We start from the raw sequence: 23815 nt of genomic DNA, 5'->3' as shown, positions 1-23815 counted from the left end.
AACTGATAATCCAACATATGGCATATAGTGATACTGTAACGTAGCGCATATTACGTAGTGTAGTTATGCTAATATATTATAAGGAATAGTGAGTCATAGCGTATATACTTATTTGAAATGTACTAAATTTCAACGCGTACATGCTTTCCTTCCCTTCATTATAACTACATCAAAAGTTTTAGTAGCTTTCCTCTAAAGCACTTAACTGAATGGTAACACGAGAATCGGTCGAAAGTTTATTTTATTTTTTATAGGTCACTCTCTATAAAACCTTGTATCTCCACTTTACCGCTACGTTCATTATATTTGACATACACTCTTTCAGGACACTTGGTGATTATTGCTTTGGGTAAATAGGGTATATTTTTTGGTGTTAGTAAACGATAAGATTAAAAAGGTACTTTAAATTGTCTCGCCTGCTATTGTGAGCATGTGTGTGCTGTGAAGTGCCTACGAACATCTACCTCTCACATTCTGAACTTATCTAACATCTTAGTTTAGGCTAAGTATTTTATAAGAAATCTTAGCTTTTATTGCATCAATTTTTAAAGAAGGATATTTACACCGCTCTTTCTTTTCTTCGCTATCATTTTTATTATCATTGGTATTTTTTCATTACTTTGAACATATTTATTTATCCAAGGATTGGTCAATTCTAATTTCTCTTACATACTTACAATGCGTTGGTATTCTTATGTTATACCAGCAGTGATCCTCAGCATAATTGCTATTTCTGGAGTATGGTGGAATGCTACCCTTGGTACTAGGCTCGACCAGAAAGTACAACTTTTCTTAAATGAACATTCTTCAATTTTGAATGCAGTTTACGAAACAACTACTATCGTTTACACAGAGCCATTACACACCAGTGTCAGCGAAACGATTACATCTACGTCTTTTGTTACAGAAACTACGACAGTAACCCCAACGGTTACTGCCACAGCTCAAGAGTTAAGCACACTTAATCCTCATCCTGAAAATTCTAAGATAGTCCTTTTGATGGGTTCCAATGCCCAAAATGACCCTTCCTCACCCTTAAATCCTTATATTAGAACGATTATTAAAAATCGCCGCGACTATGCAGAACGTCATGGTTTTAAGTTTGAATTTTTAGATTTAGATGAGTACAAACCTTCAATTGGCGACAAGCCTGCCCCTTGGGCTAAAATTCCCATGATTAAAAATGTGATTAGAAAATATCCAGATGCTGAATGGGTATGGTGGTTGGATCACGATGCTTTAATTATGAATCGTGATTTGAATCTGGTTGATCACATTTTGAAGCATGAAAAGCTAAATTCTCTTTTATTGCGCGACACCGAATATTTTAGTGGATTTGGCATTGACTCTGAAGGATTCCGAACACCTAAAAATCAAGACCCTGATGATATACATTTTATCATTGCTCAAGATTTTAATGGCATTAATGCTGGCAGTTTTTTAATAAGGAATTCTGAAGTAGGAACATGGATGCTGGATTTTTGGAATGAACCACTTTATAAAGAACATAATGGTGTATTTGTCGAACAACAAGCCCTTTCTCATATGATATATAGTCATCCCATTGTGCATAAACATGTTGGGCTAGTTACTCTTCGTTCAATAAACGCATATGATTCTTCTGATCCTGCTTGGGGATATGAAGACGGTGATTTATGTGTTCATTTTGCTGGGTGCTTTGTCTTTCAGACATGTGCACAAAATTTTGAAAAGTATGGCAAGATTATCACAGAAAAGCAAGGCCATGATTGGTTCGATCCATCCGAAAAGGAATATATTGAACAACGCCTTTTCCCTCAACCTTAATCAATACCTTGTTATTCTTGCTATAGTGCTTTATATTTATTCTATTATTAATCTATGCAATGATCAGTGCTATATAACTCTAATTGTAAATATAATATTTACTCTATTCATCTGTACGATCGGTTGGTGTTATTATATTACTGGTTATTATTTATTTAAATTAATGCATACAATTGACCTAGCATGATCATGGTTCCCAGCTTTCACTATGACTTAACCTTGCATTTACGATACAGTCGGATAATTCAGTCTTAATCTTCTTGCGACGCTTATGTTCACTAAATTAATAAGCACTCCTAATTGATTAATTAAAGAGTTTGATTCATTTTATATCCAAAAGGATGTTCAATAAGCAATTACTGGCTAATCGAGGACAATTTCATCAGTCGTGAAATTTCAAAATTCATTTTTGAATCTTTGTCCAAGATCAACTTGTTTTGAATGTAGATTAGCAGAACTTTGATTGCGGTAATTGAATCAAGTAGGACAGCTATCGGTTTCATTGATTAAACGTTATGAGACAAATAGAGCTGCCGGAGCCAGAAAGAGCGATGCTCTATAAATAACTTTCAATCGTTCAAGCATTGTTTAACTTGAAGGTCTCAGCAGTCCAAAATTTATGATAAACAGAATATGAATGCCTTGTAGAATATTGTAATAAGGGTTTAAACATATTATCTAGAATCCATTTTGTTATATTAGTTTAGCATTTCAAGTTATATCAAACCCCCCATTTTGTTTTTTGTCATTTGAAACACCTTTTAATAAACGACGAGTATACTTATAAGCAATTGCTATCAAGAATAATTTAGAGAATATATTCGACCAAAGGTCCGATGGATTATAAAATAATTATTTTTGCAGGACACAGTATTTGCTATACAAATAAAAATTTATATTGGATTAAGATCCTTTTACTTTACCAAATGATGCATTGCCTTGCAGCTAATTTCTTAAGCTTGTGAGTAATGCACGGGTAAAAGCATAGTTGATTCAGCATCTAAACGTGAGTTTACGGCTTCACACATTGCCAGATAACTATCATTCAAAATATCGGGAGGTACAGAAAGATAAGGATAGTCAGAACCATTTTTTAAACCTGGAGGAAGCAAAGGTGCTGAAGCAGTATGATTCCAGGATTTTGCATAATACGGGTTGATGGGAGAAAACGGCGTAAAGGGATTGTTAGGTACATCCTTCATGGAGGGATATACAGGAGCAGCAAGGGCCGGCCAATACGTAGATTGCTTGGAAGGTAAAAGAGCCATCGAAGGGGGCCTTGCCCAAGAAAGCTGAATCCTAACACCATGCAAAGGGAAATTGTTCATTTCGTTAATTGCCTGCTCAGCAAAATATCGTTGAGCAAAGACTATGCGTCCACTATTATTATTGACTTGAGTGTATAAAATCTCACCAAAGTGGAGGAAATATGATCGTAGCTCTTGTGTCGTTATATTTTCGGGGAGTTGGTGAACATAAACTGCTGTATTGTTTGGATCAGTAAATTGATTTAGTGGTTGAGGTGTACCATAAAACCCAGGCGAACTTAAGTAAGTATTTTTATCGGATTTGACGGAATGAACTAATATAGATCTTTTTAAACAAAAGGCACCCTGCATCTCTACCTGCGCGTTTTGTATATCACTTTCATTAGCTAACCATATGAAAGCAATGCTAGTTGAAGTCCCGTCAACACAACGTAGAACACGAGCAGAAATAAAGTTATAACGTTGAAACAAGTATTTTATATCATTTTCAGACACTTCTGGATCAATGTTACTAATGAAAAGCATATAGTAACTAGGTTTTTGCCATTCAGGAACCACATCTAAAGAGATCGGGTTCCCAGATATTAATCGTTGAGTAGATTGCCTTTCTAAAGCATTCCTAGCAGCATCTTGACTCTCAAATTCAATGCAGCAAGTTTTTAAAATAGCTCCCGACTCGCCATCTTCATAATAGTTTACTTTTCTAACATTTTCAAAAATTGCTCGAATATAGTCCTCATTCATCCATTCTTCTAAGTTATTTAACCTGTTTAATTAGAAATAAGATTAGATGATGTATCATTACCATAAAGATGTACTCATAACGCATATAATTTGATAATTAATCGAAATCTAAGAAACTTGTAGTTATAGGAATTATAACAGGCTTGACAACTAAGATCGTCAAATAATAAGTTCTACAGAAAATTTTAATAGTATTTAATGTTTATTGAAAAATTATTCATGAAATAAAAATTAATTCAATTCCCCAAGAAATATTGTTCGATCTGAGGAACATGAAAGAATGATGTCCTGATGTGGATGAAAGTCAACGTGATTTACTGAACCCTCATGTCCGGGTAATACATAACGTAAATCGCCTGTGGCTGACCAAACATATACGTTTTTATCAGAGCTACCAGCACCAACGAATCGTGAATTACGACTCCAGGCAACACCTAACAAATTATGCTCCTGTCCGTGAATAGCTCCTTCAAAAATTTGCAACTGTCGTTGAGCAGAAGCAAAAGGTTTTACATCAAATATTCGAACTATAAATTAAAATAGCATTAGTACAAAGGTTGATCAAACACCCAAAAAAAATTAGCATACCCGTGTTGTCCATAGAATTAGAAAGTAAGCTAGATCCATCTTTAGATATAGCCAAACTAGTAATGATATCTTTATGCCCTTTCAGAACATGCGAGCAGTGATTGTTTCGTAAATCCCAGATTTTAATAGCTCCGTCAATACCACCGATAAAAACTTGGGTTCCTTGCTGCGCTATTGCGACAGCCGTTAAGGGATATTTTTCTTCTATTGTTTTTATGCAGTCTTTTGACCGCGAGTCCCATACCTTAAATTTAGTAACTATTCCATATTTTAATAACAATATCCATACCTTCATAGTACAATCATCACTTACAGAAGTCAGAAGTTCGGAACCAACTTTTAAAACGTCTAAAGCATTCACCACGCCAGCGTGGCCTTTATGCTTCCGGATTTTTTGACCAGAGACAGCGTCCCAAGACATGAGGTGTGTATCGGAGGAAGAACAGTAAACTACGCGTGAATCCCTGCTCCACTGTAAATCAGTTATGGCTCCCTTGCAGCCATTTAATACTCCGTAGTTTTTAACGTCACCAAACACATTCCAAAGAACTAAACCACAGTTATTATAAATCAACATTTTAATTACAGCTGCACTTACGTATCTGTCTATCCATACCGCCAGAAGCAAAGTATGATCCAGAAGGATCGAACCTGGCGACTAAAACTTCAGCCTAAAGCGTTAGTATGATTTATTTCAATACAACCATACCGTATGCCCAAACATCTGTAGGTTTGGAACATTGAGATCAGATGTTCGTTGCAATACAGAACCCTCCGTTATTAAGCTAGAATCTTGGATTCTAATTCTTTTAACCTATTTATATTAGTGCATGTTTTTTTAGCAATCGAACATACTAAATGTCCATTAGTCGCACTCTCCGATTCCTTTCGTTTATCCATTTCCAGTTTACTATATATAATAACTGCAATTTCTGATTGACAGTTTTCAGAATTAGAACGTAAAATGAATAGCAGGGACGGGAGTGGAAAATATATAAAACGGATCGACAATCGTCGCAGGGGTTTCTGTCACAACCAAAATACCAATAAATCGGACTTTTCTTTGGTGTTCAAATAACGAGGAATGATGAGCTCATTCCTATAAACAGGACTTAAAGTAGAATTTATATGAACAACATTTTGATTACAGGCAAAATCCCTAAAAATTTACCCTTCTCATGGAAGCCATTTAAAATTCGTTTAAACAGTATAAATAAATTGTAAGAAATATCTATTCCGTATACTATATACAGACCTTGTTTGTGCTTGAGGAAAAACACTAGTATCAATTAATGTCTTATAATATTTAACGAGCGGCTTTAATATCTAGTCTATCTCGATTTTACCACCATCAAAAACACTTGAGAAGCATTTTGCCATTAGCTAAAGATGCGTAATCACATTTTTTTTGGGTATAGTTATTAACAAATTTTTCTACTTAAAAATTGTATGTACGGTTTTCTGGGCTGAATTGTCTATTCTAGTCGCCTCAAAAATTGAAATATAAACAACGAGATAATCACTGATTAGGTATAACCGCATACAAAATTTCATAAACTTTCTCCCGTCGAATATATTTGTACTTTAAGAAATTAATTTTTGATTAATATCAAAATCCATAATTCTACAGGGAATCTAGCATGGCAATAATAAAGGATTATCCAGTAGATAGTAGTTCTAAAGCCGGATTATAGCATTTGCAATGAAAGAGAGAAACTAAATTTTCTACTTGATAAAAAATGAATTATAGAAAACTAAAATGTGGAATATGTGAAACTAAACAAATTTACGCAAAGCTTCCAATCTTCATGTAAGTACTTTCTAAAAACTTGTAGTGCCAAAATTAAGCATCTTGCTTGATTTACTGAAAAACACAATTTGCAACTAGTTTTCGAATAGTGAACACATTCCAAAATCTTTACTACTAAAAGCATTTCTAACAACTTTAGAAAATGATAATATGAGTTCCAGTGCTTAGTATTTACATCGCTAACTTATGTAAAAAGCTGTAGATATGTATATTTTCCAAGGCAAGGTAAATAAAACAAGAATAATTGATACTATCTACATAATTACAGCATTCTTACAAAAAACTGCGGCTAATAGTATTCTTAATTCATTATGATGTTTTTACGGATGAAGAAATATCAATTTACATTTACTTTCTAAACCCACCTATCCCTTAATTCCACAGTTTTCAGTTAGTAAGTTTGCATATATAAAATCTGAAATTACCACTGGTTGATTCATTGAAAGTATATCATCTTAGAACCATATTTTAATATAGCCCATTTTAGATAATTCAAATCCGAATATATACATAATAACTATTATTAAAAATGTTTTTAGAGCATGACTTGCCTTGGAAAATAAGAAACCTCTATAGAGTTTTACTCTTCAAGGGTTTTGATTTACTCTGTAACTAAATTCAAACATAACATTTATGATTTTATGATTTTCAGTAATTGATAGAAAACTAAAATGAAAATATGATATACAAAATGTTGCGGTAGTATAGCGTGCGCAGATCTTTAAAATTATATATCGCCAGCGTGCATCGTTGTAGATCCATATTCTCGTTCGCAACACCTAACTTCTGCACATTTCTAGTTTATGGCTGATCCAGGTTTAAGGTCCGGCGTCGGATTGCCAAGCCAGCAAGGACAGAAACATGATTTACAAAAAGATCAAAAACAACCGCACGTAAATAATGCCGATAGGACCACACAATCCTTACTGAATTCGTACATATATGATTATTTAATCAAGAAGGATTATTGTGAGGCAGCCCGAGCTTTTGGCCGTGAAGCACAAGTACAAACGCTCGTCAGAAGTCAAGAAGAAACCAATTCCTTAGCTAAGCGTCACAAAAGAATGTCTCCTGTTGCTGTAAAGCATGAAGGTATAAGTAATAATGAATCTTCGGATGAAAACATGAATGTAAATAACGGTAATTTAGATTCCTTTTCTTCTTCTTCTGCTCCGCCGCCACCTCCTATTTTGCCTATCGATTCAGCTGGTGGTTTTTTAATCGAGTGGTGGAATGTTTTTTGGGATATTTACAATGCTCGTCGGGGTCAAGGATCTGAGCCGGCAAAGGCGTATATGTCTCATATTAGCAATCTTAGGAAGAAATCTCGTTTAAATTTGCAAGAAATTCAAAAAAACTCTCTACACACTGGAAATACTTCTCACCCTTATGCAAACGCCTCATTTCCCCATGATCCTGCCAACGCAATGGGTCAGCAGATTGACTCATCTCAGTTTCATCAAGGGGCAGGTGGATTGAACGATAGAAATCAGCACTTAATGCGGCAAGCTATGCTAAATAATCAAAGCCGTGAAACGTTTCCCCCGACCGCTGCTCAACTTCAACAATTAAAACAATTACACTACAGGCAGCTACAATCTGTGCAACAACAACAAAAGCAGCACCAGCAAAAGAAAACTCCACAAAGTGGTTCTACCCCACAAATGCAAAACACGACTTCTCAACCTACAACTCACGATACACATCCACCTAAGCAGCAAGGTCCAATTTCCGATTTTCGATCCATCCCTTCTTCACCCAAAACAGAAGGTGCTCCATCTAATGCTCAATTTCGCCCTAGTTTACCGGCAACTCCTAATGGTTCCGTTCCCCAGTCGAATCCGTTGTACGATACCACTGGTCTTAACGGAGGACAATACCCTGTTGTTCAAAACTCTGCTCAACCATTGCTTCACGAGATAAATTTTGCTTCAAACAGAAATCCACATCTCAAACAAGGAGGAGCAGTACCTTCTTCTACCCTTCCTCAACAACAGAAATCTTTAGACAAACCTAAACCTGCTCAACAGCCTTCAACTGGGCAATTTTCTGGAAATCAAATGAACCAATACGGATTCTCTAATTCTCCTTACTCTCAAAATATGCTATATAATTTTAACGGAAACGCAAACCCCAGTCGTCTAAACCCAGCTCTCAAGAATTATATGGAGGAGTTAAAGCTACTAGAACAACAGAATAAAAAGAGGCTTCTGTTAGTTAGTCAGGAAAAAGAAAGAAAAGGGTACACATCGGCATCGCCTGATAGACCGCTTTCTCAGACTATTACTGAATCTAGTGTTGCAAAAACCAAAAGCACTACTCCTAAATCTACTGACACTCCTACAGAAGCCACCACATCTCCTGTAAAGGTCTCAACAAAAAATAGTAATACTACTGAAAATCTTAATGGCATCAATGAGTCAAATATGCCTATGTTACAAAATGGTCTTCCTTTACGTACATCAGGTGATCATCCATCAAACTATTCTAATCTGATTGAAAACTCATCTACCTCTGACACAAATAATGCGGACAATGGAATGGACGTTATGGGGAATTGGCAATTACAACAAACTCATTCATCGCGACCCACTCCAAATGCCAGTTCTCCATTGGACGTTCGATCAAAACAAAAGCCTTCTTCTGCTAATTCAAATGCTCCAACTCCAGCACCGACCGTCAACACTACCAACCCCGAATCATCAACAAATGAAGCAACAAGTGTAGGTCCTGCTTTGGAACCATCGCAAGGAGCAAATGTTCACAAATCCGATTCTGAGTTGGATAATCAAAATCAGTCAGGAAAATCAAATCCTGATACTTCCGCGACTCCTTCTGCACCTACGGAGTCTACCACAGTTGCCACTAAATCTTCAGACAATCAATTATTGGATGTTGGAAATTCAACAGACATCGATGCGGCTCTTCTAAATGATTTTGACTTCGACAAATTTTTAAAAGATACTAGTACTGGTGACGATTTATGGTTTGGATTGTTTAATTTGCCGGATAATGAAGACTCGACTGCTGCTTAATTTTGTCGAAACTTAAGTATTTTATCCTTGTTTTTCTTCTTTTTTAATTTGTTTATTTGGAAATTATATACCAGATTTTTTCATCTTTTTTGAATGCGTTGCGTTTTGTCATTATAAAAATTTAATATATAATTAATTGCTAGTTGGATATGGATTAGTGTACTCGGTTATAAATACCGGCCTACATCTTGTACTTTATATCTAATAATCAAAATTATTTCATGTGCTTTGAATCATTCTTATATTTTTTATAACTAAACACATTTAGGTAGTACATTAGATTGGCGATTAATCAGCCCCTGCGAAAAGGCCCCTCGTACAAATTCGCTTCTTTATACTAACTAATTAAACAACAAATCATGAGGTTCGATCGCTTAATTAGTAATAAAGTGTCGACGATTTTTTTATTTTTTGCAATATACATCCAAATACTGCATAACTAAGTGTGCTAATTCTGATAAAAATCATTAACATCGCCTGTAAATTAATTCGTAAATTAGAAAATTAATTCTCTGCGAAAAACCATTAATCAAACCATTAAAATCGAGAAATAATTCAATGATTTCCTTTTCGGTTGAAATTAACAGCTATACCTTTCCGTCGTGCGTTTATCATTCGGAAATTCTAATTTCCCCATGTAATATTTTTTAAGCTTCCCCATAAACCAAAATTCTTATGTTGTTGTCGTACAGAATTGGTATGATCAAAAATTATGATTTTTCCGTAATTTGCAACATCAACGAAAAGATATTCCCATTTATAGTCACCTTGAACATTTACAAGTCTTCCAAATACGTGCCCTTTTCTCTCATTACCGATTAAGTGAAATTGTAGTACTAGATGTTCTACACCATGGTGATCCCACACACGACTAGTCAATATACCATGAGTTCGACGAAGAGGATGCGTGGCTTCACCTAGGGCTTTCATGTGATCTCCAAAAACATATCGACATTCTTCATTAGCCTTTAAAAGTTCAAAAGCTTCATCACCGTAATGTGCCTCGCCCTTCCAGATACTAGTGACAAGTGCATATATAATCAATCCGAAAACGCCGCCTCCAAATATCACAATCGAAAAATTTCCAATATTAGCAGAAGTTCTGTATGCTTTTTGAGGAGCCGTCAAATCCTTCCAAGCTTTGTTAGACGGATCTTTGAAAATTCGTGCCAGGCGCCCTTCTTCTTGTGGTTTCCGTTGTTTATTGAGAGAATCAGAAGCCAAAGAGTATAATCTCCTCTGAACCAAAGCTGAAGAAAACCTTGTAGCGCTCTGCCTTTGAATAGTACGAATCATCTAGTTGATACAAAAAGATGCAAAGAAGATGTATATAGTGACGAGGCTAAACGGCATAAAGGCAATGTCTAGTGAGCTCGACATAGGATGCAATGTAGTTCGTTAAATTTTTGAGCTTTAGCAGTGATATGGTTGTTACACCTCATTATTCCGTTAGTCAGGTAATTTAGTAAAAAGCATACTAAAATTTGAGAGTATTTAGCTTGAAAAGAAAGGAGTAATAATGCAACATCATGATTAAACAACGATATATTAAAAGTCAGGGTTATTTTAAAATGAACGAAAGCGAATTAGGTGGAAGATGATTTAGAAAATTTTCAGTCACTAATAAATTCAATAAACGCACGGTCAATTAATTTATTAAATTAATATATTAACAATCGAAGTAAAACCGTAATTGAAATCCTGAATGTTGATTTGCTGATTAAGAACAGCAATTAGTGCTTCGACGATTATTGTACAATATAAAATGAAAGTAAATAAATTTATCACATTGACTTTGTTACATTGTTTATATAAACCTTTAAAAATAGTTGAATATAGGAGAGGAAACTAGTAAAGTTTACAATTGCTAACCTGCTTCCCTTTAATCCACTCGAGTGATTCTCCTTGTAAACTACATTCTGGGGAAACATAGGTGCAGTCGCTTGGACTTAAGATACCACCATTCTTTAAAATCCAGCTTTTACCTAAACTCAAAATATCGTTTACACAAGTTTCATGGTTGTCATTGGGAGATTTACTTGAATTTTTTAGAGGACTAAATGAAGTCCTACGTGGTACCTGGAAACATCCAAAATTTTCAACTGACACACTGGGAAACAAATCGAAAATAAAACTCTCAAGTTTATATCCATTGGGATTTAAAGGTGTAGTATAATGATGAGACGTTACGTCGTAAAATGGAATTTTCTTGCATGCAAGGTGAATAGGAAGGGTACTTGAGTGCAAAGAAGCTTTCTGTAAGAAATCAAAAGAGAAATAATGGTATGCAATGTTAGCCGCACGAAGCAGCAAATGCTTGTGACCATCAACATTTTCTGTAGCTTTGCATGCTTCGTCAGAAATTTCAGAGTACTCTACAACACAAGGATGATTATGGGAAGATACAAGGAGACCCACTTTTTCAGCAGGATCGATTTTTTCAACAGTTTTAGTGGCAACCTCAAGTTTTTTAGTAGTAGCCATTCCTATGAATACAGGATCAACCGGCAAAACAAGAACATTGTCAACGCTATAAGCCGTAATATGGAGTATACCTCTTCTATTCATATCATTCAATGCACCAGAGGAAAGCAAAGCTTCATAAATACCTCCATTGCCGTTAGGAGCCCAAGCTAATGAAGAATCAGATTCAAAAAGGACCCTACCTGAGATATCTAGACAAGGTAAAACTCCTTGCTGGAAGAAAAAAACGTCTTTCTTATCAATACCAAAGAAATCATTCTCCTTAAAAAAAGAAATTGTCTCCTCTGACGTACATTCAGAAACCATTATATACCATGGAATGCTTATAGAGGCTTCTTGATCGGGAAATGCGGCTCTGGCGAGCGCCAACGATTTCTTAATTTTTTGTGCCTGCAGCTCAAAGATGCTCGGATTATTAGGCAGCCCAAGTCTAAAGCAACCTTTTGGACCAGCAAACCCAAGTCGAGTGCCTTGACCTCCTGCCAATACTAAGGCAGCTACATGACCTCTAGCAATTTCCCGAAGACCTGTTCTCCACCAACTTGAGTCAGACGTATCTACAATAGATAGTGGACCAACTTCTGAAGGGGACAATTTTCTGTTCTCTTGGCTTGTCGCTTTAGCATTTCGATACTTCAACCACAATGACCGTAAGTCCAATTGCTGAACTTGATTTAAAAGTTTCCTAAACTTTTGCAGGTCATTCTTTTTTAAATAATTCAATTGATCATACAAATGTAACTGATTAGTTTCTTCAAATATAGACCGATCAAACAATTCTTTGTCGTCCATTTCGTATTTAGCGTTATAAATACAGTCTAAAAAAAAAAAATGAATGTTTGGCAAACTTGAATCGCTAAAAAAATGCTATTTACGCTTCTTCAAGTGCTCTACTACTATTGTCAGTTAATTTGCAATGTCTTACTTTTATTCGCACTATCGTGTTTACCACACAATAGCGAATTTTTACGCATATAAAGGTTTTAAAAGTTTATATTGCAACTTCTCACCGTTTTTTTCATAAAATTAAAAATGGCAGCGGTTGACAGATCAAGGACAGAAATCTCTGTCCTTTCTGATCGTGTTACAGATGTAGGAAGTGTAGATTTTCCAGGTTATTATTTTGATGAAGACAACATCTGGGATCTTGATAAATTTAAAAAAAATTTAAAAGTTTCGATTACGTCTCTCGATCAAGAAACAATGGTATTTGAAATTTCTGGAATTGATGCATCCATTGCAAATGCATTTAGGAGGATTTTAATCGCCGAGATCCCAACTCTTGCATTTGAGTTCGTGTATATCATAAACAATACGAGCATAATACAAGATGAGGTTTTGTCTCACAGAATAGGTCTTGTACCTATATCTGCTGATCCTGACATGTTTAAATGGTTTCAACATCCTCTGCCAGGACAAGAGGCAACTCATACTGATTACGATACTGTTGTCTTTTCCCTTAATAAGAAATGCGAGTTTAATAAGAATGCCGCTACAGATGAAAAAGATCCAAAGAGACTTTACGTTAACTCTGAGGTTTATTCGGGTGATCTAATTTGGAAACCGCAAGGTCGACAGGAAGAGCGATTTGCTGACAATCCTATACGAGTAGTCAACCCAGATATTGTTGTTGCAAAATTGCGTCCTGGCCAGGAAATCGATTTAGAAGCTCATGCAATCTTAGGTATTGGACAAGACCATGCTAAGTTTTCTCCTGTTGCTACTGCCTCCTACCGCTTATTGCCTACTATACATATCTTGTCTCCTATTGAAGGTGAAGATGCAGTTAAATTTCAAAAATGCTTCCCTAAAGGAGTCATCGAGCTTGAAGAAGGACCTGATGGTAAAAAACAAGCCCGTGTAGCAGACGTTCGAAAAGACACCGTATCCCGCGAATGCTTGAGACATCCCGAATTTGCAGATAAGGTGCAATTAGGCCGCGTACGCGATCATTATTTGTTTTCTGTTGAAAGCACCGGTATTATGAAGCCCGATGTCTTGTTCATTAAAAGCATTGCAGTCCTAAAATCGAAATGTCTAGCCGTAAAGTCTAGTCTTCAGAATATTTCTTCTGACTGAATGTCTGTTAAATTAGTTTTATATGTAATCTTTTGGATAATTGGGTACGCTGTTAAAAAATATACTTTTGAAAGTTATTGATTTCTATATTTCAATATTAACATTTTGTCCTTTCTTTAATTTTAAATTTAATTCATCATAGACATGTATTTTGTTGATAACCAGTAGACCTTTTAAAAAGAAGTGTTGGTTTTCAATCACTACTTGCCATCCTTTGAAAGTCCTTATAAAATGCTTTGAGAATTTATATGAAAGCGACGCCTTTAATTGATGCAACTGAAAAAATTACTTTTCATTATATTTTTACAGGGATTTTGAAGTCCTATCTATTAAATTACCTAAATTAAACTAGACTGATTGTATAAATTTTAAAAATATTGTAAATGCCGGTTTTAACTAATTTGCAAAGAATGTGCCTAAGCATGCAGCAGAGTCTTAGTTAAGTTGCTTTGTTACTACATGATTGAACTATTATAGGAAAAGAAAAATAAAATAGAATCAGTTCTAACATATTCAGGAAACGCCATTTTGCTGATCTTTTCTAGATCAATCCTGACTGAGTAGAGAGTAGCCACAACATGACTCAGCAACAACAAACTTACCCCAAGCGTATACCATGCAAGGATTTGGGAGCCAAATTTTTCGGAAATTGCTGCGTAGTAGTAATGCTAAAGTGTCAGATGCACTTTTACAAAATACGCGTACCCTTTTCACCGCTCCGCCTTTACATTCTGGGTTACAAACTTCATTCACCGCTGAAACTCAACAACATGTAAGGCAGAATTCTCAAAATTTGGTATGTAAAGGCTGATGTTTCCACCTTTTTCTAACAGGTAAATAGCTGAAACAATTAAATGATGAAATGAAGGCGCGCAAGTATACGGAAACCGTTGCTACTTTCAGCAGCCTGAAACCATTTGGCATTTTAGATAGTCAAACCATTAATAGATACATTTTGTTTTTGGTAGATCGGATTAAAATGCTCAATGGGAGAGGTAATGTAGATGAAGCTACTCTCGACAAACTTGATGATATACTTCGATATGCAATTGAACACCAAGAGATTGCCTCTGCTAGGTTTTGGCGAATTATGCTCCAATCATATATCGACCTAAACCTTTTTGACAAGGCTTCATTAATTGCTGATATGAGCTTAAGCCATATGGAGTTTTTACCTAAAGATGAACGAGTTTTAGGCAACCTCTACATCTCAGCACTTCAAGCTAAGATACTTGGAGGTGCCAGTTTTGAACAGTGTGGAAAAATAGGTTCAGCCATTCACGAGCAACTTGAAGGGAAAGAAGTTGTAAATGAATTGGTTGCTGTGTATTTGATTTATACTGTTTTCAAAGATCAAGGTATTAGCAGTAAAGCTCATAAAGCTTTAGTTCAATTTAACGGACTAACAAGTTTTCACTCCGATGTCATTATTTCAGTGTTTGTCAACAAAGGTCTCGTCGATCAAGCTGCTGCTTATCTGAAAAATTCTAATCTTAACGAAAGAAATCTACCAACGATCTATACAACCGTTTGGTTACTTCAAAGACTTTTTGAAGCACACCATTCTCTAGATCCTTTGCTAACTATTTTCGATTATTATCTTTCAGTGTCACCCAAAGATATCACTCGTTTGACAAATGCTATTTTAAGTCTTTCAATGAAGCAATTTGAACGAGATCGGGATATTAAAAAGGCTACCGACTTTATCACTACGTTTATCAACAAGATGTCAGATGTAAAGGAGTTCAAACCATCCATTAGTACTGCCAACACCTTGTTCTCTATTGCTAGTCGTTTAAAGGATGTAAAATGGCTTTCTGCTGGATTTGATATGATAGACAAGTACGGGTTAAAGCCTACTCATGTCACTTATCGGTCATTATTGAAAGCATACTGTTTATTGCCAAGCACATGTGAGCAAATTTCGCAGGCTTGGGTAAATCTTGAGTATCGTCTTGAAGCTATTTCCATTTCTGTTGCAGATAAAGAAATAAATCTCCTAAAGGACTGCATTCTATCTCAACCTGACAGAGATGATCAACAAAGTTGCCTGCAATTTCTGAATATGGTGCTATCAAAATACGGTAAACATATACGTTCGCCATAAATTTTTTTGCACTTTGGATAATCTCATATAGTTCTTCCTTTTAACGAGATTACGATTAAATGTGTACATCACAGCCATATTACCTGCATGCATTAAAGTTCAAAAGTGTTCACTCCCATCTTTTAATATGTCCCACACTTTCACAAATTGAGTTATTTATTTTATTTAGGAACGTTTCGGTGGTGATTTTTGATTTTCGTTTTATGAAGTTACCTGGATGGGTTTAATTGTTTACCTCTTTGATATTTGTTAATTTTCCTTAACGTACATACTCCTTTCTGTTTTTTGCTATAGCCATCTTTTATATTAAATATATATTTTTTTATTCCAGATACAGGTTTTGTGTTCGTCTTAATAGTTTAGCATCTAAAAACACCTGTTTATTCTCAAGAGATATGGATAGTTTGAAATACTTAGAAGCTTTGCCTGGTTTATGACAAGTACGAAAAGTAAGGGATTTAAACCGCGCTAAGTTATGCTGTTAAAGACAGCTTTAAACGAATATTAGAGGATATTTTTCCCGGTATTTGTAGGTATGTCTTGCTAGTGGAAAATTTGTAAGTTAAATTATTATCACTATATTTTAATGCTTTATATGCACTCAAACAGCTGGGGTCGGTGTATGTCATTGTATTAATGTGAGACCAAAGTGCTTTATTGTACTCTATGAATCACAAATTTTGCTTTACATTAAAGTATTAGTTTAAATTTTAACTGCTTATCTCGCAAAAAATACGCTGCCTAGAAAATATACTAAGTTTAAAATAGTAATTCATTTAGGTATGGTGGTTGTTAAAAAGAGCATATAAATAGAAAAATTTGATGTTTTGAAAGTAATGTCTATAAAACATAAATGAGTTATGTTTAGCAATGCTTATATTTGCAAGGATGCTGTATACGCCGTAACAGCATTATTAGATGCACTTGTTAAATTCAGTGCTGCTCGAACGTACTATCATGTAATATTGTAAGATTCAAATGGTTTCTGCTATCTGTTTACTTACAGTTCTTGATCATATGCCTAAAAATGTAAAACAATACCGAATTTACTTATTAAGTTCCAGTTCACCTGAGCAAACAACGGCGCGTTGCCCAACAATTATAACCGAGGATAGTAAGAATCTGATTTTATTATATAGTATCCAAATTTAGGAGCAAACATTATTTCAATCAAAACATCGCATCTTACCATATCGTTAGCGAGTTTAAGAAGATACGGAATTAGTGGATAGCAGAGTAGATAGAGTACGTTACGGAGATCGAGTAGTTTATCAAACCAGTATTACTTCTTCGACCATAGACCCTTCCTCAAGTACGATTAAATTTACAGACATAATGGTAATTTGTATTTTTATTATAAGGAGCAATTTCTGACTTCTTTTTAGAGTGCTCAAACGAATTCTGGTATCCAACAACTTTTAGAGGTAAGTTCAGGTAATTCCAAGATCGTTATTTCTAATGAGATATGTAGGCTGAAAAAGTTGCTAGAAATATAGTCGAAAAGGCTCGCCAACGTAAGTTTAATCAATCGGAGCAACGTTTCTAAAAGATAAAAAGATCGCACTCAAAGATTGAAGGATGCACGTCTTGAGGCTAAACGCGAAATTGATGAATACGCTTCCAAGAAGGAAGAGGAATTCAAAAAGTCAGAAAGTCAGGTAAAGTTATTCAATACAGTTTTTAAGAGTTTGGACAATCAATTTTAACATATCAGGCTTCTGGTATATATAGTCAGGCTGAAGCGGAGAGCAAAAAGCAAGTCCAGGACACATTTGCAAGTATCGAGACAAGCTCCCAGAAGAACTCTGATAAAGTGGTTGATGCTATTTTATCTATAACTTGCAATGTTAAGTAAACTTACTGTTTATTACTAAATTTTTATATACACATTCTTACTATCCTCTGAAGGGAAAACTGTATTTGCAATTTTTAGCAATAAATCACTTTAACGGTAATCATCTAATATTCCCATACATGTATGAAATATTTGCAATTATTAGATCGTAAAGGGTATAGAATTCTGTCTGCGAGGGATGCTGTTAAATAATCATGCATTCAGATAGCTAATGATTCTTATTAAGCAAAATCATATAGTGGACTGTTGATATCCCAGGAATATGGTCAAATACGAGTTTAGCTCATTTTTTATTTTAGTATTGTGAAATATTAGCGAAGTTATCCAATAATTACCTTCAACCGTAGACGGACCTTGTATAAATAATAAGTTACCTGGTTAATACTCGATCGCATTTCCATAATACCTTTGTGGTAGATCAAGTCAATCGACCTCATTACACACGTGAATAAATAAATTAGATACATGTATTATAGTAACTATGCAATTGTCACCCTCATCGTTATACTAAGCGTATTTCAATGGAAACGTAAGCATAATCACAATTCTTAGTTCTTTGGTCCTTCATTTATTCGTTAATATACGAAGATGAGACATTCTATCCTTTGCCTTCAAACGTACCGACATGTATATTAGAAGAAATAAATAAAACACCTATTCAACACCTAATACTACTATTACCCCCACGTAAGTACTGGTTAAACCATGACTAGGTCAAAACACATTCTGCAACACTCTCCTAATGTAATATAACAGACTTGCAGATTTCAAAAAGCAAAGCCCCCACGAAGGTCGTCTTTCCCCACATAGATTATTATCGTTAAAGTGGGCTAAGCCAAACACGGTAAACACTGTTTTGCCAGCCATCAAGATTTAAGCCTTCGATTACAACACCGCATAACCACATAGCTGTGTTTTTTCTGCTTTTACCACAACTATGGCAAGTCAGCGGTTCGTGATTGCTTTGCATTCCTTTCCGGGGAAGAGTAGTGATGAACTTCCGTTGGTTGAAGGTCGGAAGTATCTGTTGATAAAGATGGATGAAGAATTTGGTGATGGTTGGTGGGAAGTAAGTATATAACTTCGAAGTCAAAATCCTATTATTTTTATTCCTGGTATATTTTATAATTTGAAGGATTCTTGATGCCTGCTTTGTACAGTTTTCCAATCCACATAAAGATGCAAACACTATATGTCAAAGTTGCATGCCCTTAGGATTGTGAAACCTTGATATATTTTTATCATACTAACTAAGTTTTAATAGGGAGAAGATGAACAGGGAAATAGGGGTATTTTTCCTGCTTCGCACGTAGAATTGATATCTGATGAGAGGTCTGACTCAAGTGATTCAAGAAGAGGCAAAGAAGATTTCTCCATTTCTACCGCGGAAGTCACAAGATCCTCTTTATCAAGCAGCCGGTCAACTTCTTCACGATCGGACAAGGACAGTGAAAAGTTGTATTCGAATAATTCCTTGTCTTCAAGTCACTCATCAATCTTAAACGGCCCCCTTGATAGTCTTTCGAAACCTTCGGTCCCTAGTAATTTTAACTCAATGTTTCCATCTTCTAAACAAGAAGGCCCTTCCCCTTTGTTGGATAACCAACCTTCCTCAGATCTATCAAACTTCAACACTATTGATGCCGATTATAATAATGCTTCTGCTTCTACTTCTGCTCCTGCTACTTCAGCAAGCTTGAAAAAGGTTTTGTCAGCTGAGGATTCCGTTAGAGAAACTATTACAGATATTGAAACAGCTTTACAGAATATGTCAACTTCAGCATCTCGTACTCCAAATGACAGTTCACCTTTGCCCTATATTGAAAATCGACCTGCATCCTCTCTTGCTGTTTCCGAAAAAATTCAAAATGTTCCTAACTGGTCTACGGAAGAGGTAGTTGAATGGCTTATGAATGCCGGCCTTGGATCAGTAGCTCCTAATTTTGCGGAGAATGAAATAACCGGTGAAATTTTATTAGGCTTAGATTCCAATGTTTTGAAAGAACTTAACATTACTTCTTTTGGAAAACGTTTTGAAGTTTTACGAAAGATCCAACAATTAAAAGATTCATACGAACAATCTTTATATGAAGAATATCCGCAGTTTGCTGAGCCTATTTCTGTTAGCCAAAGTTCTGATTCCTCCTCTTCTATTCCAAAAAAATCTAATGATGAAGCCGGCGGTTCACCATCAAAATCCAGTCCAACTCGTCCGGGATTTAACGATTATGTTAATCGTCCGACTAGTGTGATGCCTTCTTTGTCAAATATGATTGTTTCACCTGATTTGGACTCATCTCCATCTACCGATTGGAACCAATACGTGATTCCTCCTTTAGCCACACCAAGTTCGCGCAATTCTAAGTCTACGCAATCTGCGGTCCCTGAAAATGTATCTCGTTTTGATTCTAACGAACCTTCGGCCACATCACCGATATTAAAACGTTCATCCCCTACGGACTCAATTTCTCAAAATAGCGGTTTACCTTCTCGTCTTACTGAGCCCATCTCTTCTCCTTCTACCAGTAGCATTGATGTTGATAAGGAAGGAACTTCATTTCCTGGTTTACCTTATCATTCATCTAAGGGCAACTTGTATGCTCCTCAACCATCTTCTAACGTTCCTACTAAATTTACGGGCGGTGCATCGGAATCTTCTTCCGTACCTCCTAGACCTATTCCAAGTGCTATGAAAGGAAAAGCACCAGCTTCAGCTATATCTATCGAAGCTTTGGAAGAATTGGATCCTCCAAAGATTACTACTATTGATGGTGAAAGTCCTTCATCGATAAGTTCTCGACTCCCTAGTAGCAATCTCGAACAAGGGAGTTCAAGTTCTGTTACTAAGTCACCTGAATCAATGCCAGACCCATCAGCAAAAGCATCATCGCCTGTCACAAGCAAAGGGGTGTCCATAAACGAAAAATCCGCTGTTAATAATTATGCCACTCCTCTTTCAAAACCTCAACCCAAAGATACGAAGGGCTCAAAATTAGGAAATACTTTTGTTGCTCCATCTCCGGCTGCTTCCTTACCCGCTTCACCTCCAGTCGGCACTGAGTTAAAGACTCGTCCAACCCTTCGTTCTGTTGCTTCATCACCATTAAATAAAGAGCCAATAGGTAAACGAAAGTCGAAACGTGATATTTTTGGGAGACAAAAGGTTTTACCTACTGGAATTAGTGAAGGATTAAGTAATATACCTGCCAAAGAAGCAATTAAAACGGCGGACTGTCATGGTTGGATGCGGAAACGTAGTGATCGTTACGGTGTTTGGAAGTCTAGATACTTTGTATTAAAAGGAACAAGGCTTTCTTATTACCATTCATTAAATGATGCTTCAGAAAAAGGCCTAATTGATATGACTTCTCATCGTGTTACGAAAACCGATGACATTGTTCTAAGTGGAGGCAAAACTGCTATCAAGTTAATTCCACCTGCTCCAGGTGCCGCTAAAGCAGCAGTTATGTTCACTCCACCAAAGGTTCATTATTTTACTTGTGAAAATAATGAAGAATTACATCGTTGGTCTTCGGCTTTTCTCAAGGCTACTGTGGAACGCGATATGTCGGTACCTGTTTTGACAACGTCGAGAATGCCTACCATTTCACTTAGCAAAGCTAAAGAACTTCGTACTAGGCCTCCTTCTCTATTAATTGATGATGAAAATGAAGCAAATCTCACTTCTTCGATTGGATTAAAGAAGAATGCAAAACAAAAGAATAAGAAATCAAGCAAGCAAAAATAAATACCGACACTCCTCAAAATCCACAAAAGCAAAGTGCAACACATTCCAATTCTAAAACCTGCGCAACAGACCCTGTTCTTAGTATCTGGTTTTCCTTAATCTATTTTCAAACTAAATATCCCTTCAAAATTGAAAACATAGCTAATATGTTTGAATTTTAAATTCGTTGATGCTTTTACTGCGGACATATTTGACACCAATTTAAGAATTAACCGGGCATATTTGATACGCTCATTTCGATTCTGGTTTACCGACATTTACTAGCGGAAGCTATAGTATCTTCATCATGCACATATGGCTTATTTAACGTTGAATTATTTGCTTTTATCTTTTATTGCATAAATTTTTAAAAGCAAATGCATCATTCTATTAATTCAGCATTTTTTTACTGATAATTTTCATTTGTTTGTCGACTTCCTACCACTTTCGTTTGTTTTATTTTTAATCTTTATTTCGATCATTTCGATCCAGCTGAGTCCACGCTGGTAGCGGACCTGGATCATTGCAGAATTCGTAGGCCTTTTACTAGTGATACTAATATAGCTAATGAAAATTTAGAATGTTTGTTTTCTATGTATGGGCATTCCTGGCATTCCTTGGATTAGCAAATACGTTTTCTTGGCTGCGGTTTTTTATCTTTACATGCAATCAAAACCGTGTAGTGACGTCCAAAAAGTAAGCATTGGCTGCTTGTAAGTTGTGTATAAACCCAGAATGTATAAGCAAGTACGCACAAATGTAGCTTTTCGTAGAAGCAATTCTTTTTTGAAATTTCAAAAACGACACTATATCCATTTTTTGGCGATCAACTTCAATAAGAGCAATAGTCAAACTCGTTAAACAATTCGTTAAATCGGCATTAAAAAACTATACCATACACTCCCTTTTCTGTTAAATTCCAATCGACTATCAGGGTTAGGGTTTTGTTATACCCAGGTCTTTTATTCATATAAAAATTACGCACCACTAAAATTTTCCTTTAACCAAACTCTCAGTTAGTTTAGGTGCAACAGAGAAAAGTTTAGTATGGCTCAACCACAAAACGTTCCTACCTTTAAGCTTGTACTTGTCGGCGATGGTGGTACCGGTAAGACCACGTTCGTCAAGCGTCATTTGACTGGTGAATTTGAAAAGAAGTATATTGCAACTTTGGTACGTTTTATGATTTTACTTTATTAGAACAGTTTTTGTATACCGGAAACGATGCCTAGTATCGTAAATAAATGCCATCTTTTTATGAGACATACAGTTATCTGTACTCGTGCATCATCGGTTTTCAGTTACTCTTTTTATGCTTAGATCTTTCGTTTAGAAACAACAGTCTAACATATTTTTAGGGTGTTGAGGTCCATCCTTTGCATTTTCATACTAATTTTGGTGAAATTTGCTTTAATGTTTGGGATACCGCTGGTCAAGAAAAGTTAGGTGGCCTTCGTGATGGTTACTATATTCAAGGTCAATGTGGTATTATCATGTTTGATGTTACTTCCCGTATTACCTATAAGAATGTTCCCCATTGGTGGCGTAAGTGATATTTAAGCAAAAAAAAGCTTTAAATGTTTTTTTTGATACTCATAGACCGCTAGATTTAATGGTTATAAGTATATTGACATTAGCTTTTTTTGACTACTTTAATGAACATTACTAATCGAATGCAGGTGATCTTGTCCGTGTTTGTGAAAACATTCCCATTGTTCTTTGCGGTAACAAAGTTGATGTTAAAGAGCGTAAAGTCAAGGCTAAGGCTATCACTTTCCATCGCAAGAAAAACCTTCAATACTACGACATCTCCGCCAAGTCCAATTATAACTTCGAAAAACCTTTCTTATGGCTTGCCCGTAAGCTGGTTGGCAACCCCAACCTGGAGTTTGTTGCTTCGCCTGCCCTTGCTCCTCCTGAGGTTCAAGTCGATCAGCAATTGTTAGCTCAATACCAACAGGAAATGAACGAGGCTGCTGCTATGCCTTTACCTGATGAGGATGACGCTGATTTGTAAACCAATTTTTTATATCTTTTTTACGTCTCCCTTGCAGATAAAATACATTGGTTCCTGGCCGATGGGACGGTTCCGGTTTCGAAAAAATACCCCTTCTTTTCCTTAAATAAAACTTATTAGTATTTTTCCACTCGAAAGAATTTATTCATTAAGCTATTCCGTTGGGGTTATTTGAAATAGATTATGTTTAGTTTGATATGTTCATATCACTATGTGTGGTAAAAAGTGTAAATCGTATTTTTTAAGTTAATTGTAATTTTGGTAACTTCATTTTTAGAAATACACATTTGTTGCC

The 23815-nt window shown here is 35.7% G+C and overlaps 11 protein-coding genes and 17 long non-coding RNA genes across 28 annotated transcripts, besides 1 other annotated feature; 14 read left to right on the top strand and 14 right to left on the bottom strand.

Moving 5' to 3' along the window:
- Window positions 1–74: part of an LONG TERMINAL REPEAT that runs on past the window's edge.
- An 86-nt stretch (window positions 75–160) lies between these two features.
- gmh6 (alpha-1,2-galactosyltransferase) lies at window positions 161–2582 on the top strand. Its single transcript, NM_001023858.3, has one exon. It carries the CDS (start codon window positions 679–681, stop codon window positions 1804–1806), a length of 1128 nt encoding a protein of 375 aa, NP_596837.1. The 5' UTR covers window positions 161–678; the 3' UTR covers window positions 1807–2582.
- usp109 (U1 snRNP-associated protein Usp109) lies at window positions 2064–3943 on the bottom strand. Its single transcript, NM_001023857.3, has 2 exons — window positions 3880–3943; window positions 2064–3840 (listed from the first exon to the last, which is right to left on the bottom strand). Exons 1-2 carry the CDS (start codon window positions 3894–3896, stop codon window positions 2760–2762), a joined length of 1098 nt encoding a protein of 365 aa, NP_596836.2. The 5' UTR covers window positions 3897–3943; the 3' UTR covers window positions 2064–2759.
- SPOM_SPNCRNA.6594 lies at window positions 2791–3846 on the top strand. Its single transcript, NR_195942.1, has one exon. It is a non-coding gene; the product is annotated as a non-coding RNA (long non-coding RNA).
- Window positions 3944–3980: 37 nt separating the features above from the next.
- spf38 (U5 snRNP complex subunit Spf38) lies at window positions 3981–5437 on the bottom strand. Its single transcript, NM_001023856.3, has 6 exons — window positions 5262–5437; window positions 5116–5220; window positions 5005–5077; window positions 4696–4955; window positions 4407–4650; window positions 3981–4345 (listed from the first exon to the last, which is right to left on the bottom strand). The coding sequence occupies exons 1-6, from the start codon at window positions 5304–5306 to the stop codon at window positions 4050–4052; spliced, it is 1023 nt and encodes a 340-aa protein (NP_596835.1). The 5' UTR covers window positions 5307–5437; the 3' UTR covers window positions 3981–4049.
- SPOM_SPNCRNA.6593 lies at window positions 4074–4306 on the top strand. Its single transcript, NR_195941.1, has one exon. It is a non-coding gene; the product is annotated as a non-coding RNA (long non-coding RNA).
- SPOM_SPNCRNA.6592 lies at window positions 4927–5675 on the top strand. Its single transcript, NR_195940.1, has one exon. It is a non-coding gene; the product is annotated as a non-coding RNA (long non-coding RNA).
- A 113-nt stretch (window positions 5676–5788) lies between these two features.
- SPOM_SPNCRNA.6591 lies at window positions 5789–6257 on the top strand. Its single transcript, NR_195939.1, has one exon. It is a non-coding gene; the product is annotated as a non-coding RNA (long non-coding RNA).
- Window positions 6258–6563: 306 nt separating this feature from the next.
- Window positions 6564–6843, bottom strand: SPOM_SPNCRNA.6590. Its single transcript, NR_195938.1, has one exon. It is a non-coding gene; the product is annotated as a non-coding RNA (long non-coding RNA).
- Window positions 6844–6994: 151 nt separating this feature from the next.
- SPOM_SPNCRNA.6589 lies at window positions 6995–7452 on the bottom strand. The gene has a single exon (NR_195937.1). It is a non-coding gene; the product is annotated as a non-coding RNA (long non-coding RNA).
- adn2 (transcription factor) lies at window positions 6998–9484 on the top strand. The gene has a single exon (NM_001023855.3). The coding sequence runs from the start codon at window positions 7020–7022 to the stop codon at window positions 9249–9251; it is 2232 nt and encodes a 743-aa protein (NP_596834.1). The 5' UTR covers window positions 6998–7019; the 3' UTR covers window positions 9252–9484.
- Window positions 8694–9262, bottom strand: SPOM_SPNCRNA.6588. The gene has a single exon (NR_195936.1). It is a non-coding gene; the product is annotated as a non-coding RNA (long non-coding RNA).
- Window positions 9466–10568, bottom strand: tim21 (TIM23 translocase complex subunit Tim21). The gene has a single exon (NM_001023854.3). It carries the CDS (start codon window positions 10545–10547, stop codon window positions 9876–9878), a length of 672 nt encoding a protein of 223 aa, NP_596833.1. The 5' UTR covers window positions 10548–10568; the 3' UTR covers window positions 9466–9875.
- Window positions 10119–10983, top strand: SPOM_SPNCRNA.6587. Its single transcript, NR_195935.1, has one exon. It is a non-coding gene; the product is annotated as a non-coding RNA (long non-coding RNA).
- Window positions 10562–12593, bottom strand: uap1 (UDP-N-acetylglucosamine diphosphorylase Uap1/Qri1(predicted)). Its single transcript, NM_001023853.3, has one exon. The coding sequence runs from the start codon at window positions 12525–12527 to the stop codon at window positions 11100–11102; it is 1428 nt and encodes a 475-aa protein (NP_596832.1). The 5' UTR covers window positions 12528–12593; the 3' UTR covers window positions 10562–11099.
- On the top strand, window positions 11240–12386 carry SPOM_SPNCRNA.6586. Its single transcript, NR_195934.1, has one exon. It is a non-coding gene; the product is annotated as a non-coding RNA (long non-coding RNA).
- Window positions 12594–12743: 150 nt separating the features above from the next.
- Window positions 12744–13954, top strand: rpc40 (DNA-directed RNA polymerase I and III subunit Rpc40). The gene has a single exon (NM_001023852.3). The coding sequence runs from the start codon at window positions 12768–12770 to the stop codon at window positions 13812–13814; it is 1047 nt and encodes a 348-aa protein (NP_596831.1). The 5' UTR covers window positions 12744–12767; the 3' UTR covers window positions 13815–13954.
- Window positions 13259–13491, bottom strand: SPOM_SPNCRNA.6585. The gene has a single exon (NR_195933.1). It is a non-coding gene; the product is annotated as a non-coding RNA (long non-coding RNA).
- Window positions 13601–13800, bottom strand: SPOM_SPNCRNA.6584. Its single transcript, NR_195932.1, has one exon. It is a non-coding gene; the product is annotated as a non-coding RNA (long non-coding RNA).
- A 168-nt stretch (window positions 13955–14122) lies between the features above and the next one.
- SPOM_SPNCRNA.6583 lies at window positions 14123–14480 on the bottom strand. The gene has a single exon (NR_195931.1). It is a non-coding gene; the product is annotated as a non-coding RNA (long non-coding RNA).
- ppr8 (PPR repeat-containing protein Ppr8) lies at window positions 14420–16257 on the top strand. The gene is made up of 2 exons (NM_001023851.3): window positions 14420–14610; window positions 14656–16257. The coding sequence occupies exons 1-2, from the start codon at window positions 14431–14433 to the stop codon at window positions 15919–15921; spliced, it is 1446 nt and encodes a 481-aa protein (NP_596830.1). The 5' UTR covers window positions 14420–14430; the 3' UTR covers window positions 15922–16257.
- A 409-nt stretch (window positions 16258–16666) lies between these two features.
- SPOM_SPNCRNA.443 lies at window positions 16667–17108 on the top strand. The gene has a single exon (NR_150831.1). It is a non-coding gene; the product is annotated as a non-coding RNA (long non-coding RNA).
- A 111-nt stretch (window positions 17109–17219) lies between these two features.
- On the top strand, window positions 17220–17878 carry vma10 (V-type ATPase V1 domain subunit G). The gene is made up of 5 exons (NM_001023850.3): window positions 17220–17259; window positions 17307–17345; window positions 17393–17435; window positions 17479–17579; window positions 17636–17878. The coding sequence occupies exons 1-5, from the start codon at window positions 17257–17259 to the stop codon at window positions 17774–17776; spliced, it is 327 nt and encodes a 108-aa protein (NP_596829.1). The 5' UTR covers window positions 17220–17256; the 3' UTR covers window positions 17777–17878.
- SPOM_SPNCRNA.1689 lies at window positions 17829–18430 on the bottom strand. Its single transcript, NR_150586.1, has one exon. It is a non-coding gene; the product is annotated as a non-coding RNA (long non-coding RNA).
- Window positions 18431–18704: 274 nt separating this feature from the next.
- pob1 (Boi family protein) lies at window positions 18705–22071 on the top strand. Its single transcript, NM_001023849.3, has 2 exons — window positions 18705–18845; window positions 19041–22071. The coding sequence occupies exons 1-2, from the start codon at window positions 18714–18716 to the stop codon at window positions 21522–21524; spliced, it is 2616 nt and encodes an 871-aa protein (NP_596828.1). The 5' UTR covers window positions 18705–18713; the 3' UTR covers window positions 21525–22071.
- SPOM_SPNCRNA.6582 lies at window positions 19142–20917 on the bottom strand. The gene has a single exon (NR_195930.1). It is a non-coding gene; the product is annotated as a non-coding RNA (long non-coding RNA).
- Window positions 21026–22947, bottom strand: SPOM_SPNCRNA.6581. Its single transcript, NR_195929.1, has one exon. It is a non-coding gene; the product is annotated as a non-coding RNA (long non-coding RNA).
- Window positions 22506–23718, top strand: spi1 (Ran GTPase Spi1). The gene is made up of 3 exons (NM_001023848.3): window positions 22506–22676; window positions 22862–23048; window positions 23183–23718. Exons 1-3 carry the CDS (start codon window positions 22551–22553, stop codon window positions 23518–23520), a joined length of 651 nt encoding a protein of 216 aa, NP_596827.1. The 5' UTR covers window positions 22506–22550; the 3' UTR covers window positions 23521–23718.
- SPOM_SPNCRNA.6580 lies at window positions 23152–23359 on the bottom strand. The gene has a single exon (NR_195928.1). It is a non-coding gene; the product is annotated as a non-coding RNA (long non-coding RNA).
- Window positions 23719–23815: the final 97 nt, after the last annotated feature.

The sequence above is a fragment of the Schizosaccharomyces pombe genome (genome assembly GCF_000002945.2).
Source record: "Schizosaccharomyces pombe strain 972h- genome assembly, chromosome: II".
NCBI classification, from domain to species: domain Eukaryota; kingdom Fungi; phylum Ascomycota; class Schizosaccharomycetes; order Schizosaccharomycetales; family Schizosaccharomycetaceae; genus Schizosaccharomyces; species Schizosaccharomyces pombe.
Note: the sequence above shows the minus strand (reverse complement) of the source record. Positions and strands in the feature narration are given on the sequence as shown.

What these genes read in the sequence shown, in the direction of transcription:
- tim21 (NM_001023854.3), bottom strand. Translation starts at nt 10,547, where the DNA reads ATGATTCGTACTATTCAAAGGCAGAGCGCTACAAGGTTTTCTTCAGCT.
- gmh6 (NM_001023858.3), top strand. Translation starts at nt 679, where the DNA reads ATGCGTTGGTATTCTTATGTTATACCAGCAGTGATCCTCAGCATAATT.
- spi1 (NM_001023848.3), top strand. Translation starts at nt 22,551, where the DNA reads ATGGCTCAACCACAAAACGTTCCTACCTTTAAGCTTGTACTTGTCGGC. An exon ending in AGAAGTATATTGCAACTTTG is followed by an intron (nt 22,677 to 22,861) that starts GTACGTTTTATG and finishes ACATATTTTTAG; the next exon opens with GGTGTTGAGGTCCATCCTTT. An exon ending in GAATGTTCCCCATTGGTGGC is followed by an intron (nt 23,049 to 23,182) that starts GTAAGTGATATT and finishes AATCGAATGCAG; the next exon opens with GTGATCTTGTCCGTGTTTGT.
- vma10 (NM_001023850.3), top strand. An exon ending in AGTCGAAAAGGCTCGCCAAC is followed by an intron (nt 17,436 to 17,478) that starts GTAAGTTTAATC and finishes AAAGATAAAAAG; the next exon opens with ATCGCACTCAAAGATTGAAG. An exon ending in TCAAAAAGTCAGAAAGTCAG is followed by an intron (nt 17,580 to 17,635) that starts GTAAAGTTATTC and finishes TTAACATATCAG; the next exon opens with GCTTCTGGTATATATAGTCA.
- ppr8 (NM_001023851.3), top strand. Translation starts at nt 14,431, where the DNA reads ATGCAAGGATTTGGGAGCCAAATTTTTCGGAAATTGCTGCGTAGTAGT. An exon ending in GGCAGAATTCTCAAAATTTG is followed by an intron (nt 14,611 to 14,655) that starts GTATGTAAAGGC and finishes ACAGGTAAATAG; the next exon opens with CTGAAACAATTAAATGATGA.
- rpc40 (NM_001023852.3), top strand. Translation starts at nt 12,768, where the DNA reads ATGGCAGCGGTTGACAGATCAAGGACAGAAATCTCTGTCCTTTCTGAT.
- pob1 (NM_001023849.3), top strand. Translation starts at nt 18,714, where the DNA reads ATGGCAAGTCAGCGGTTCGTGATTGCTTTGCATTCCTTTCCGGGGAAG. An exon ending in TTGGTGATGGTTGGTGGGAA is followed by an intron (nt 18,846 to 19,040) that starts GTAAGTATATAA and finishes AAGTTTTAATAG; the next exon opens with GGAGAAGATGAACAGGGAAA.
- uap1 (NM_001023853.3), bottom strand. Translation starts at nt 12,527, where the DNA reads ATGGACGACAAAGAATTGTTTGATCGGTCTATATTTGAAGAAACTAAT.
- adn2 (NM_001023855.3), top strand. Translation starts at nt 7,020, where the DNA reads ATGGCTGATCCAGGTTTAAGGTCCGGCGTCGGATTGCCAAGCCAGCAA.
- spf38 (NM_001023856.3), bottom strand. Translation starts at nt 5,306, where the DNA reads ATGGATAAACGAAAGGAATCGGAGAGTGCGACTAATGGACATTTA. An exon ending in TACAGATGTTTGGGCATACG is followed by an intron (nt 5,078 to 5,115) that starts GTATGGTTGTAT and finishes CTAACGCTTTAG; the next exon opens with GCTGAAGTTTTAGTCGCCAG. An exon ending in GTGATGATTGTACTATGAAG is followed by an intron (nt 4,651 to 4,695) that starts GTATGGATATTG and finishes ACTAAATTTAAG; the next exon opens with GTATGGGACTCGCGGTCAAA.